The 14730-nt window shown below is 45.6% G+C and overlaps 1 protein-coding gene across 1 annotated transcript; it reads right to left on the bottom strand.

Annotated features, from left to right (window-relative positions):
• Window positions 1-12999: 12999 nt before the first annotated feature.
• On the bottom strand, window positions 13000-14683 carry Pcbp1 (poly(rC) binding protein 1). Its single transcript, XM_003469029.5, has one exon. The coding sequence runs from the start codon at window positions 14449-14451 to the stop codon at window positions 13381-13383; it is 1071 nt and encodes a 356-aa protein (XP_003469077.1). The 5' UTR covers window positions 14452-14683; the 3' UTR covers window positions 13000-13380.
• Window positions 14684-14730: the final 47 nt, after the last annotated feature.

Genomic DNA, 14730 nt, shown 5'->3' with positions numbered 1-14730 from the left:
CCAGGAGTTCAAGGCCAGACCGAACTACCTAGTGAGATCCTGTGTCAAAAAAATAAAACCAAAACCAACAACCAAAAAGGATAAATAAATAAGAGGAAAGGATGAAATTATTAAATATAGTGAAATTATTAAATATAGTTTTTTTTCCTATTGAAAAAAATAAAACCTCTTGTGCACCAAAAATATTTTCAGATCTACCACTTCCCTCTCCCATAAATACATCTTTAAGAAATTTCCCTGCCAGCAAAACTGGTCACGGTAGCGCCTGCCTGTGATCCCAGAACTGTGTGAGGCTGAGACTGAAAGCTTGAGCCTAGTAGGTGCAACTTAGAACTTGTCTCAAAATTTAAAAAACTAAACTAAAGGCTGGGTCGTAGCTCAGTGTGAAGGTCCTGGTGCAACCCCACTCCCCTGCCGATTTTTTTTTTCAGATCTGAGAGTGTAACTCATAGAGCTCTTGCCTGCTATGTGTGAGGCCTTGAATGTGATCCCGGGCACTAAGAAAGAGGGACAGAGAGAGACAGACAAAGACACACAAAGAGAGACAGACAGACAGAGAGACAGACAGAGAAAAGAATAGAAAAGAAAAAAAAAAAGAAATGACAAAAGGCTAATATGCTGAAAATAAGGAGTCTTTGGTAGAACATTTGCCTGTCGAGTGCAAAGTCCTACGTTTGTTACACACACTTAAATTCCTAAACTCAGGTTCATTTGCTCACCACTGGCAAAAGCAAAGGAGGCACAAACAGACCGCAACAAAACATTTAAGGCTGGCTCTGAGGAAGTGGAGAGGTACCTCTGACTCAAATCACCCTCTCCAGGCACAGGTGGGTTAGGGTACTTTATAGGAAGAAACAGTGGCAGGGGGCGGACACTACCGGGCAGCACTGGTGGAGCTCGCAGGTTGTTTGAGCCCTCGCTGGACAGACCTCTCCTCCCTGCCTGTGGGAGGAAAACGGAACCTGGCCGCCGGGGCCAGGATCTGAATATCCCATCTGTTCAGCGCACCTGGACTGAGAAGAGGCGGGCGTAGCTGTATGCCCAGGCTTGAGAAGTCTGGAGAAGCCACTTACCTCCAAAGGGGGGAAAATCTACCTTTTCAAGTTCATTTTGTATTACCTGTTACAGGTTCAGTCACCAGCAGCAGCCAAAACAAAACAAATAAAGTGGTCCTACAATAAGTAAAATAAGATGCTCACTCCAGGAAGAGAACGGGCAAAGATATAAAGAGGCAGTTCACACACAAAAAAAAAGATCTAAGTGCAAAAACCATGAAAAAAAGGTCCAACATGGCGGAAAGAATAAATAAATAGTAAAAACCAAACTAAAACAAACTAAAACCCAAAGGCAAGGCCCAGTGTCACTGAAAGTGCCGGCAGAGCCATACTTCAGTCTCATTTTTGGTGAAGCAGTTTTTCTCAGAGCGCTCAGGGTTCACAGGTCTCCTAAAGAACTTTTAGGACACTTCCAGCCTTTTCCATTCACATTGGCTCGAGGCACAGAGCGCGGCTGTCCAGAGGCGCTCCTGATGGCACAGCAGAAACACAGATGAGAGGGCGTCAGTGCCAGATGCTAAGGGCTTTGCAAAAATACAGAACAGGGCCCTGGATTTAGCTCAGTGGCACAGTGCCTGCCTGGCAAGCACGAGGTTGTGAGTTTGGGGTGGGGATTTAGCTCAGTGGCATTAGCGCCTACCTTGCAAGCTTGTGACTTTGATCCCCAGTACCAATTTTTTAAAAAAAGGCAAACAAGGTTGTGAGTTTGATTCCCAGTACTAAAAACCAAACAGGCTACAAAGTGAGTTTAAGGTCAACCTAAACTACATAGTGAAACCCTGTGTCAAAAAGACAAAACAAAATAACACCAAAAAAAACCCCTCCAAAAAAAAGCCTACAATGTGTTGTTGTCACTACATACTTTTTTTAGGAAGAAAAAAAAAAAAAATATATATATATATATATATACATATATATGAAATAAAAATATCTCTCATGGGGCTGGGAATATAGCTCAGTGCCTGCCTGGCAAGCATGAGGTCCTGAGTTTGATTCTCAGTACACACACATACAAAACCAATAAACCAAAAAACACATTACTTATGTTAGCACTTAATGGGTTTATTACAGTTTAAAATGAATTAATATGTAAATAATTAAAATTTTTTTGTGCTTTAATTTCTAAATCATTTAATACTAATGGAAATAACCCTCATCAGGAAAATCCCTTTTAGGACCCTCAGTAATTTTTGTTGGTTTGTTTTTTGAGGCAGTGTCCCACTATATCTTCTAGGTTGCCCTAGAACACAATATGTAGGCCATGTTGGCCTCAAATTCATGGTGATTCTCTGCCTCAGCCTCCCAATTGCTGGGATTTCAGGCCTGTACCATCTCCAAACTATTTGAGAATTGTGGTTCCTTTCACAAGACTGGATCTCGTTGTGTAGTCCAGGCTGAACTTGACATATCTTTGTAGACAGAATTGCTGCTCCAGAGCGGGTCATGTTGGCCCATACCTGTAACCCAAGCACTCTATGAAATGGAGACAAAAAAGATTAGAAGTTTGAATCCAACTGGGCAATGTAGCTATTTAAAGAGATTTTGCCTCAAACTTTTTTAAAAATAGGGTCTCAATATGTAATTCAGGCTGGCCTTGAACTCATGACAGTTCTTCTGCCTCAGTTTTCTGAGTGCTGGGATTACAGGCATGTGCTGCCACATCCACAACTTCCACGGATCTTTTAAAAACTGCTTATTTTTCTGGGTGTGGTAGCACAAGCCTGTAATCCCAGCACTTGGGAGGCTGAGGCAGGCGGATCACTGTAAAGTCAAGACCAGCCTGGGATACACAGTGAGCTCATGGCCAGGCTGAACCCTGGTTAGAACCCTGGTTAGACTCTATCTCAAAAAGACAAAATAAATAAGCAGTTTGTGGATGTAGCTCAGCATAAAGGCCCTGGGTACTGAAAAAATCCCCAGTACTGAAAAAAAAAATTCAAAGTTTGAAAATAGAGCTGCCTTTTAGTCCAGTCTTTCCTCTTTTGAATATGTCCTAGAAACTATCTTAAGATATTAAAAACAAAACAAAACAAAACAAAAAAGATATTTTTATAAGTTTATTCACCACACAGCAAAATGTAAAAACAATTTAAATGGCCATAAATATGAGCTAGGTTAACTAAATTACATCAAGGTTTAAAGCTCATATGGCCAATAAAAAATATACTACTACAAAACTGTAGTATTCTTTATGGTGAAAACATTCACAGTGCTAAAAAATAGAATGCAGTAAAAGAATAATTTGCTGGACATTTCTATGGTATGTAGACATACAAATGAATGAGTTTGGGCCCTTATATCCTAACTCAAAGTGGGTCAAAGACCTAAATTCATGAACATGAAAATTTATTTCTACTTATGATTTCATCTAAGGGTTTTATGCTAATAGAAATAACTCTCATCAGGAAATCCCTGATGGATCCTCAGTAATTTTTGTTTGTTTGTTTTTTGAGGCAGGGTCCCACTATATCTAGTTCTTGCGCTATAAAATTCATGGAAGAAGCATAAGTATAAAACTTCAGGGCCAAAAAACCCTTCATGACCTTGGATTAGGCAGTGGCTCCTTAGATATGACAACAAAAGTAAAAGCAGTGAAAAAAAAGGCGGGGGGGGGGTAATATCAAAATCTAAAAACTTCTGAGCTTCAGAGGACCCTGCTAAGAGAATCAGATGGCATAAGTGCCTGTCTGGCAAACACAAGGCCCTGAGTTTGATTCCTGGTACCCCCCTGACCCCCAAAAAGAGAAAAAAATAAAACAACCTGGTAATCTGGGTATGGTGGTCACACCTGTAGTCACAGCATTCAGGAAATTGAGGCAAGAGGATCACCATGAGTTCAAGGCCAGCCTTGGCTACATAAGGAGTTCAATAACAGCCTAAACTACATAGCAAGACCCTGTCTCAAACAGCGAACAAAAACAAAAACAAAACAAAACAGAAGAACTAGGTATAGCAGAGGCAGGAGGATGAAAAGTTCAAGTCCAGTCTGAGTAATTTAGTGACTTAGTAAGACTCCCATCTCAAACAACAACAAAAAGGCTGGGGCTGCACTGAAAGTGCAAAGGCCCTGGGTTCAATTCCTAGTAGTGAAAAAGAAAAAAAGTGAACATAAGAGCTAGGCACAACGCCATGTGCCTGCAGCGCCCGCTGCTTGAGAGGTTGTAACAGCAGGATCCCTCCAGCCCAGGAATTGGAGACTGGCCTCAGCAGTATAGTGAAACCCTGGCTCAGGAAAAAAAAATTATGCTGGGGCGGGTGGCGCATGCCTGAAATCCCAGCACTAGAGAGGCTGAAGCAGGAGGATTGCCATAAATTTGAGGCCAGACTGGGCTACATAATGAGTTCAAAGCCAGAATGAACTACATGGGGAGACCTTGTCTCAAAAAACTAAAAGCAGAAAAAGACAGGAAAAGTTGGAAGGCATCCTTACACACTGCTGGTGGGAATGTAAAGTGATTCAGCCACTGTGAAGACAATTTGGCATTCCCTGGAACAGTGAGGGCGAACCTTTTAGAGACAAGTGTCCAAACTGTGACTCCAGACTCATGTATGTATTACAAAGTGCCAACTGCAATTAAATCTGAATACTGAGGTCTTAGTTTAGAAAAAACAACTCATACTCTTGGCTTACGTGCTGACAGAGATGGCTCTCCATGCCTACTGAGGCACGCATGTTATGGGTTCCATATCACTGCTTTAGATGCTAGTTAGGCACTGGGCTACTGGGCAGCTGCGTACATTTATCTGATTTTCTTCTCTTTTTTTTTTTTTTTTTTTGGTCTTTTTCGTTTTTTATCGATACCAGGGATCGAACTCATGACTACATACTTGCAAGGCAGGTGCTTATGCTGCTGAGCTAAATCCCCAGCCCCTTGCTGCGTACATTTAAGGGTGTTAAAACTGTGCAGATCTGCAAACTGAAGCTCTACACCAACTCACTGATAACCCCTGAAACCCCGGCATTTGAGAGGTTGAGGCAGGAGGATCGCAAATTTAAGGCCAGCCTGGACTACATAGTGAGACCCTGTTTTATAAAGTGAACAAATCCCCACGTATACCCTCCCACAAAACAAAAAGATAAAACATAAAAATTTCAACTCACATACTCTTACAGGTAGAAGGAGATGCAATGAGCTGAGTACTGACGGCAGCCGGACAGGCATTGCTTTGTGGAGTTTATATTTCAAGTTAAGGTCTAAAAGACTAGCTGTGAAAGCAACGTAAGTGGATTCTACAGTCTGTCCTGGGGCTGGGGAGATGGCTCAGCTGCACAGCACCTGCCTGGCAAATGCAAGGTTCTAAGATCGATTTCCAGTACTAAAATAAAATAAAATATCTGTCCTCACCTGCCAAGTTCCCACGCCTGGTAGAGCCAATGTCAACTTCTCGTGTGATATTCAGTTTGTACAATAGATTATGAACCTGGGAGGGGAAAAAAAAGCATAGAGGGGCTAGGGGTGTGGCACAGCGGAACAGCTCTTGCCAAGAATGATGAGGATTCCCAGCACTCAAAACAAAACACAACCCTCACCTCCCCCAAACAGTTAAAGCATAGATTTAGAATACTCAGCTATTCCACTCCTAGGTGTGTGCTCTAGAGAAATGAACATGTGTCCACATAAACACTTGTACAGGAATGTCCAGAGCAGCATTATTCATAATAGCCAAAAGGTGGAAACAACCCCAATGTCCCTCTGCAGATGAATGGATAATAAATACAGAGGTGAGAGGATATCTATATACCCATGACCAGACCGCATTTGAATATAAATATTCAAAAAACCCGCAGCCACAAAAAAATTGTACTGATCCATGGACAAACCTTAAATCAAGAAATCAGATACCAACAGCCACATATTGTATAATTATATTAATGTGACATATCTAGATAAGCAAATATATAGAGATGGAAAGTAGGTTAGTATTTGCCAGGGACTCGGGGTGGGTGAAGGCTGGGAAATGAATGGTAATGAGTACAAGGGGAAGTTATTTTGGGGGTGACATGTCTGGCATAGGTTACCAGTGACAATTTTACCACTTGTAACTATATTTAAAACCACTAAAAGTGGGCATGAGGGTGCAAGACTGTCATCCCAACACTCTGGGAGGATAGAAAGTTTGAGTCTAGCCCAGTCAATTTAGGGATTTAGCAAGACCCTGTCTCAAAATTCAAAAGAGGGCCAAGGAGGTCACTCAGTATAAGGCTCAATTATTGGTACCACAAAAACAAAACAAAACACCAAACTCCCTAAAGTATAAATTGTATACTTTAGAATGGCAGGGGTTTTTTTTTCTTTCTTTCTTTTTGAGACAGAGTCTCACTATGCAGTTCAGACTGGTCTTAAGCTCACTTTGTAGCCCAGGCTGGTCTCAAAACTCTCAATGAGCTGGGGATTTAGCTCAGTGGCATAAGCACCTCCCGGGCAAGTGCAAGCTTGTAAGTTCAACCCCCGGTACCAAAAAGAAAGAAAAAAGAAAAAAACTTGCAATGATTTCCCTGCGTCAGCCTCCTGAGTGCTGCAATTACAGGCATGCACCATGCCTGGCCATTCAAAATGGCAAATTTTAAGGCTGAGGATATAGCTCAGTTGTAGAGTGCAGGGGTTAGTATTTTTTAAGGCTCTGGGTTCAATCTGCAGCACCAAAACAAATATAAAATTAAAATAAGTAAACGATGTTATATGGTATATGAGTATCACAAATTGATAAAAAGAAAAAGCAGTGCATCATGTGAAAAATATGATTATCCTTAAAAAATAAGCTGGGCATGACCATGCACGCCCGTAATCAGCACTTGGTAGGCTGAAGCAGGAGGACTGCCATAAATTTGAGGCTAGCCTGGTATACTTTGCCTAGCCTATGTGGCAAGACTCTGTCTCAAAAAACTACCAAAAAAATGATATATACATAAACCAGAAATATGGACTTTATACCACATATTCATGAATCTTCTATAAAAGCACTGCTTTCTTAATGGAAAAATTGGGAAATATAATGGGGGGTACTGGGAATTGAGTCTCTACTGCTGAGCTACATCCCAGGTCTTTTTTGTTTATTATTTAGAGATAGGGTCTCACTAAATTACTAAACTGCAACACATTGGGTTCGAATTTGAGATCCTCCTATCTCAGTCTCCCGGAGTGCTGGGATGTGTCACTTTGCTTGGTTTAGGCAACACAGTATTTTACTAAAGACACAGTAAACAATGTGCAGACTGTCCATTGTGACTTGCTTAGAGGTAGTTTTTCTGGCCTGGTGAGAAAATCCAGAAAAGTGATTGAGAGAGCAGCTGGGTGTGTGGTGACTGCCACCCTCCAGGGCCCGAGTACCAGCTCTCCTGGCTGTGAGCCGTAGTCAGGGGCAATACTGCTTCACTGTTGGCTCAGTCCTCTTACCAGTCAGTAGGCCTCAGAATATTCCCCACCTCCTAGGAACCTGGAGGTTCACAACATGAGCTCAGGGAAATGGGCGGGGCAGTGCTTGGCACACAACTGAAGCTTGGTGGACACGGCTCCCTATGCAGGGCCTGGGGCAGAATCAGCCCTTGGGAGCCGGAGCACAGGGCTGCGGTCACCTTGTCCCTGTCCAGTGGACACGAGGTCCAGGGGTAGTGGGGAAGCCAGAGCTCTCACCGCTGGGCCAAGAGGGCAGCGGGGAGGAAGGAGAGGGTGCAAGTCCACCTTTGGGGACCAGCTCCTCTCAGAGTGCTCTTCTGTGTCCTTTCTGTTGTCTATTCTCCACCCCCCAAAAGTGGCAGCCCAGTTGGGGATGTCCAAGCAAGCTCCTTCCAGTCTGCTTCCTCCTCAGGCAAGTGCCCACCAACAGTTGTCCCAAATGCCGAGCTGAGGCTTGTTGCTGCTTCTGATTAACTGCTGCTTTCCTCGCTGGTGTTTACAGAAGGCCTGCGTGTCAGAAGCCAGGTCCGCAGCAGGACGTAGCAGGAGGATGGGTGTCCACAAAAGCTGCATTCTTTTTCAAGGCAGTCAATAGTGGATCTTTTATTTTACTTTTAACACAGTATACTGCTTTGTCGTCCAGGCTGGCCTTGACCTCACAGAAATCCTCCTGCTTCAGCTTCCCAAGTGCTGGTATTACAGGCACGTACCATCATGCCCAGCAATCCCCTCTCCTATCCACACTTTTTTCTTACTTGAACTTTTCTGTCTCTTGTTTGTTCTTTATTTTCCTATCTTCAGTAAGCTTCCTTTCAAAAATACCAAAACAAACTGGGCATGGTGGCACACCCCTGTAATCCCAGCATTTGGGAATTCAAGGCGAGTCTGGACTACATAGTGAGATCTTGTCTCAAAAAAACCAACAAAACAAAACAAAACAAAACAAAACTTCAGACAAAAACACTCTTATCTCATGTTCTCCATCCCCACATCAAGTTTTGGTCCTATTTTTTCCCTGCTTAGTCCTATCAAGTATTCCAACATCTACACCCGTCTCAACATTCTCCTGCCTCCCGCATCTCTCCAAGCACCCCTAACCCACTGACATTGTCTTCCCGATATCCCCTTGGTCTCTAAGGTAATGGGGAGGTTAGAAACCATGGGAAGTAGATTTCAAAGTTTTGGGCTCTAGAAATCCAATTCAGGACCTCACCCATGCCAGGCAAGCGCTATACCATCGCTGCAGTGCCTCAGTAGGTTTTAGCTTAACAATTAACATTTACAGTTTTGTGTTTCAGCACATACATCATATTTACTGCTGGCATTTGGGCACATACCTGTAAACCCAGCAGTTTGGGAGGCTGAGCCTGTAAATCAGTCCAGGCTGTTTGACTTAGTGACATCTTGTCTTAAAATTTAAGACCAATTTTTTTAAAAAAAGACTGGAGATGTAGCTTATACAAAGGCCTTGGGTTCAAATACCTACACTAAAAACCAAAACCAAAACCAAAACCAAAACCAAAACCAAAATCAAAACCAAAACTAAAACCAAAACTAAAACCAAAAAAACTCCCAAAACAAAAACTCCAAAACCCAATAATTTAGAATTCTGCTTGAATATATAGCTTAAAAATAAGCAGATTGAGACTACTGAGACTACATATATGTAATTTATAAATAAACATGCAATGAGGGTATATTAAACTTGTTATTGGAAGCCTAACCTTTTAAGAAAAGTCTGAGACTACTGGTTTTTAGGCTAAAACTCAGCCACCCCATCTTGTTTTTGTGGGACTGGGGATTGAACCCAAAGCCTCTGTACTGAGGTACAGTCCCAGCCCCTTTTATTATTTTTGTAATTTAAAAAATTTATTTATTTACTTATTTATTGTCTTTTTACTATTTTTTATTTTTAAAAAATTTTTAATTTATTTATTGTCTTTTGGAGACAGGGTCTCACTATGCAGTTCAGGCTGCATTTGGGCTCACTTTGTATCCCAGGCTGGCCTCAATTTGCAACAGTTCTCCTGTCTCAGCCCCTGAGTCCTGAGATTATAGGCGTGTGCCACCACACCTGGCTCCCAGCTTCTTTCAATTAAAAAGTTAAAAAAAATTATGTTTTGCTGTATTAAGTATATTTTCCACTTGATTGCTTTTTTCTTAGGAAATGGTTTTTCTTCATCCATGAAGACTCAGGTCCTCGCGGGCTTTGTCGGGGATCATGGGGCAGCACCCATAGTGCTTAGTGCTTCCGGGCCTTGTGAGATCCATCCCTGACCACGCACCGTGGGTGGCGCAATGTAGGCAGCCACGCGGCTTCACACCGAGCTTGGGAAGCGCAAAGCGCCAAAGGCGTGGGCTTTGAAATGTCCCGGATGGCGGTGGTTACTCCACCACTCGGTTTCCAACCATGACTTCATATCCATATCCGTGGGCGCGCACTGGCCAGTTCCTGCAGCACATGGGCCGCGCATGAAGTTACCCCTTTTGCCACAATCTTTGTTCCTATTTTTCTCTCTCATCATCTTGGAAGCTAGAACCTCAAAGATTTAAAGTGATTTTATTTTATTTAAGTTATTTTGGGACAATCTTCTAGTCACTAAGTCTCTTGGTCTGGGTTCCTACTCCATCATCCTGCCTCAGCCTCCCGGAGTGCTGCAGTTACAGGGGTGTGTCTCCATGCTTGGCTAAAAGCCCTTTTTATGGCTTTTACGGCTGTTCAGAGAATTCGGCCTTAAATGATTGTGTGGCTTTCTCTACCTCCTCATTCTCCCTTTACCATGTAGTATTATATAACTATATTTAGCTACTAGGCTTCTTCCAAATGCACTAATTACTGTTTTTAGCTTAGAACACAAGTAGATGTTCAATCAAATGTTATACAACCTTTTTAGATTATTACGCTTTGAACTGTACTTGCTGGCACATGCCTGTAATCCCAGCACTCAAGAGGCTGAGGCAGGAGGCTCCTCACTCCATCAGCTTTTTTGGTAGCAGGAACTGAACTCAGGACCTCATGTTGGCCAGACAGGTGCTGTGTCACTATAACCCTGGCCGTCCATCAGCTTTGAAAGTTTGCTCCTGTGTTCTCTTTGCTGCTGCATGATTTTGGGGGCATTATTTTTTTTTTTTTTTTTGAGACAGGGTTTCCCTATGCAGTTGAGGCTGGCCTTGAGCTCACTTTACAGCCCAGGCTAACCTCTCTCGAGTGTGTACTACCACACCAGGGATTTATTAAATTTACTTAATTTTATTCTTGTGGTGCTGGGGACGTAATTTAGAGCCCTGCACATCCCAGATACTCTACCATCAAGCGATAGCTCAAATGCCATTAGTTCTGCGCCCTGCTGCGCCATGTGTGGTGACAGGACTCACACGCAGCCACCAGCCCTCTGCCCTCATTCGCCTGCTCCATGTAGTTTCCTTCTCCCTTCCTGTTTACTGGTGTTTCTGCCTGCATTTACCTCCAGCCCTGCCTGGATTTGCGGGGCCTTCTTCCAGCCCGTCTTCAGCCTGCACCACCAGCTCCAGCCTTTCTGGCTGACTGGCCCGTTTCTTCCACTCCCATTGTTACCACTTGCCTGCCTGTGCTAGAACTGGTTCTCTATTCTGGGCAGAGTCATCCCAGCACTCCTGAGGCAGGAGGATCAACACAAGTTCAAGGCCAGCCTGGGCAAGAGAGAGTTTTAGGCCAGCCGGAAAGACAGTGTCAGAAAAACAAACAGAAACTGCTTCTTTGTGGAGGTCGTTTCCCAATTGCTACTGTGCCTCCTCTCTGTGGTGTAATTGTTTATGCCTGGCTGCCCAAATTTTACAGACTGGCCAGTTTTCCCCCGTTACAGGGTACAGTGGAGAGGAGTGTGAAGAGTTTAAAGCCTTTTACCAGCAGAGCATTTGAACTATTTCACCTGCTAAGCTCAGAATTCCCGAGTTTGGCTTGGGTTTGAAGGTCCAAGTTTATTCCCCACTTGTCCTGCTTAGAGCTCACTGTAGACACTGGACCACTCTGGGGGCTTCACCACCTTATCCCTGCGTCCTCCTGGGTCTCTCCCTTCCTTCAGCTCACTGAATACACACTTTGTTGCTTTCTTTCCTGTTTTCCTTTGCTACTGAGGACTGAGCTCAGCCTTTTTATTTTTAAATTTTGGATCTTACTAAATTGCCGAAGCTGGGCTTGAATTTTGGATCCTTCTGCCTCAGCCTCCCACAGTCCCGAGATCACAGGAATGTGCCACCAGCCAGGCTTGCTCTCCCCTTTTTCACTGTCTTCACTGTTCAGATGAAATTCCAGGCAATCCCTAGAAATAGGGCTTTTGTAATACAAAGTTTATTGAAGTTTACTATGCTCTAAGCACTCCTCTGCTTTGAATGTGTTCTTTTTCTCAAACCCAGGTGCATACTTTCAACACCATTTTATAGGCAGGTTAAGTAACTTGCCCAAGGCAGACTCTAACAGGCCAGCAGGCCTCACTCTGGAATGGGGTGCCCGGCTGCCCCCACAGGTGAAGTGTGTGGCAGCCTTAGCTGCAGACTCACAGCCCAGCCCTGGGCTCCGGCGCGGGTGTTCTGTGGGGAATTTCAAATGTGTACTGTGGCTACTTCTCCAACACAGAGTTTAACTGTTGCTATCTATCTGTCGTGCAGTACCTGGGAGTCGAACTTCTTTGGCTCCTGCCCATAGAGAATCTTCCTCCTGGGGTTCTGCCTGGGCCCAGCAGCTGAGGACATAAGGCTGAAGAGGCCATTCTCACTCCTGAGGACAAAGTGTGGCCCTCAGACCTTTTGGGGGGCGTTTGAAGACAATGCAGTTTTTCTGGGGTGAGAACCAGAAACCTGCCATTTTAATACCCGGCTATCCTTTGCCTGGGGTCAGCGGGTCCTGCCTTCAAGGCCACCCCATTTAGGTGGCATTATTTCCTGATAGGAGTCCCCACACAGCTGAAGATGTAAGAAATGCCTTTTGTTCCGGGATACACTGCTTGACAGGTGTAATAACATCCTCTGACAGGCCGCCTGCCACAGGTGCATGCTCGCCACGTGTGTCGCCCGCCTGCTACCATCCCCCACCCCTCCAGCCACACAACCCAGACCCTCTGTCCACCACCACCCTGCAGCTGTTGTCCTTCCTCCCACCCCTCGCCTTTACCCCCTGCCCCTCTCTAGGGTCCTCCCACCTCAAAGAGGATTTTATGGTGCCGGCTAAGTTTTCCTTGCCCCATGGAGGTAGAGGACACTGGCTAGACGGAGATGGCTCTCCATTCATTAGATCCTACCGAATGGCTCCTCTTCCCCACCTTATGCTTCCTACCAGAGAAACGGGCAGAGGCCCCTTCTCTGCAACTTGGGGGATCGTCCTAGGAAGAGCGCCTCTGTCTCTATAACATCCCCAAACGGGGTGCTGAGTTCCTTTGTTGGGGGCAGAAGGAATGGATTCTTACCGATAAGGTAGCAATGAGCTTCAGAGACCGCCAACAGGCCCACCCTTCTCCCTCTACCCTCCGAGCACTTAACACTAAAAGGGAAGGAGAAAAAAAAGCACAAACAAAGAGTTTAAGATAGTAATTCCCAGCTTTTTCAAATATGAAGCATTTTTTAACCAATCCATTTTAATTCTTAAATTCTTGACATTACAGAACTAAACTGAAATTAACATTCCACTCTTACATTTCTTATCGACAAACAGAAATAAAATCCATGAGCCAAAAAACCCAAAACAAACTAAAAACAGGGAAAAGCTTATAAAACTAAATATGGATCCCAGCATTAACAGCTGAACAGAGAATGTGATTTTTCTTAAATTCTTAGCAGATGATAAGGTGTAGAAACTGAACACTTACAAATTATTTAAAACCTGGAATCACTGACCAGAAATTACACAGTTGGATCATGGGAAAACAGCAGAAGAGGGTTATGAGCGAACCTACACTGTTCTAGCTGCACCCCATGCCCTTCTCAGAGGAAAGCCTGGCATTGATTAGATATTGGGCCAGACTAATGCTGGCAGCCGAGCCAGTAATAGTAACCTGCCTACCAGAGGAGCCTTCGACTGGGTTGGCAATTTTGATCTGGGCCCCGGACATCTGGCGGATCTCATTGATGTTGGCGCCTTGGCGCCCGATTATGCAGCCGATTAAGTTATTTGGAATGGTGAGTTCATGGGTGGTTTGAGTAGATGCATCCAAACTTGCCCAATAGCCTTTCACCTCTGGAGAGCTGGAGTCAATTCCGGCGAATCCGGTCCCGCCGTGCATCATGGCAAAGTGAGACTGTTGTCTTGCCACCTGGTTCAGCTTGGCCAGATCGAGCGGAGAAATGGTGTGTTGTCCTTGAATCGAGTAGGCGTCCAGAGGTGGTCCCTCCAGGTCATGGGTGGCGTGGGGGTAGCCCGCGGCGTCGCTGCAGCGATCTTGGCCGCCAGCGCAGATGACCGGCGAGCTGGCCGGCATGGGCTGGTACGGAATGGTCATGACTCTCCCTTGCGGAGACTGGGAGAGCGTCTCCAGCATGACCAGGCAGATCTGCTTGACACACTCGGTGACGGACTGCGGCACGCCCGCGATGGTGATGGCCCGCTCGGTCGAGTTGGGCAGCATATCCCCGGCCACCTGGACCTGGGCCCCCGTGCTCTCGCGGATCTCTTTGATCTTACAGCCGCCTTTCCCGATCAGGGAGCCGCACTGGGTGGCCGGCACCACCAGCCGCAGGGTCACCGGAGGCCTGCTAGCGGCCGTGCTGTTGGTCATGGAGCTGTTGATATCTTCCTCCAGCTTGTCGATAATCATAGCGAAGGCCTTGAAGATGGCATTGGTGGGGCCGGTGAGAGTGATGATTCTCTCCGGGCAGTTCCCCTCCGAGATGTTGATCCGCGCGCCGCTCTCCTCGCGGATTCTCTTAACCGACTCCCCTTTCTTCCCAATGATGCTTCCTACTTCCTTTCCGTGCATAAGAAGCCGAATGGTGAGAGTCACATTTAGTCCACTTTCAGTCACACCGGCATCCATGGCGAGCGGCGGGCGGCGTTCGGGGGAGTTGGGCTCGTTACGTGGTCAAGTCTTTGGCGGCTGGCGGGGGGAGGGGAGGTGTAGGCCCAAAACTGCCGGCGCGAGGCGAGCGAGGGCCGCGGGAGCGAGCGGGCGAGGGCGGGAGGCCGCGGCGTCGTCGCAGGGGCGAGCGGCGGCGGCGGAGGGGGCGAGCGGGACCGGGAGCGGCGGGCGGGCGGGTGGGCGAGGGCGCGGTGGTAGCGACTCCGGCGGCAGCCTCGGCGGTCTGGGCGGGGCGGG

The sequence above is a fragment of the Cavia porcellus genome, unplaced genomic scaffold (assembly GCF_034190915.1).
Source record: "Cavia porcellus strain 051 isolate PalLab524CR breed Dunkin Hartley unplaced genomic scaffold, mCavPor4.1 scaffold_18, whole genome shotgun sequence".
In the NCBI taxonomy this organism is placed as follows: domain Eukaryota; kingdom Metazoa; phylum Chordata; class Mammalia; order Rodentia; family Caviidae; genus Cavia; species Cavia porcellus.
The sequence above is the reverse complement of the archived record's forward strand: the minus strand, read 5'-3'. Positions and strand labels throughout refer to the sequence as shown.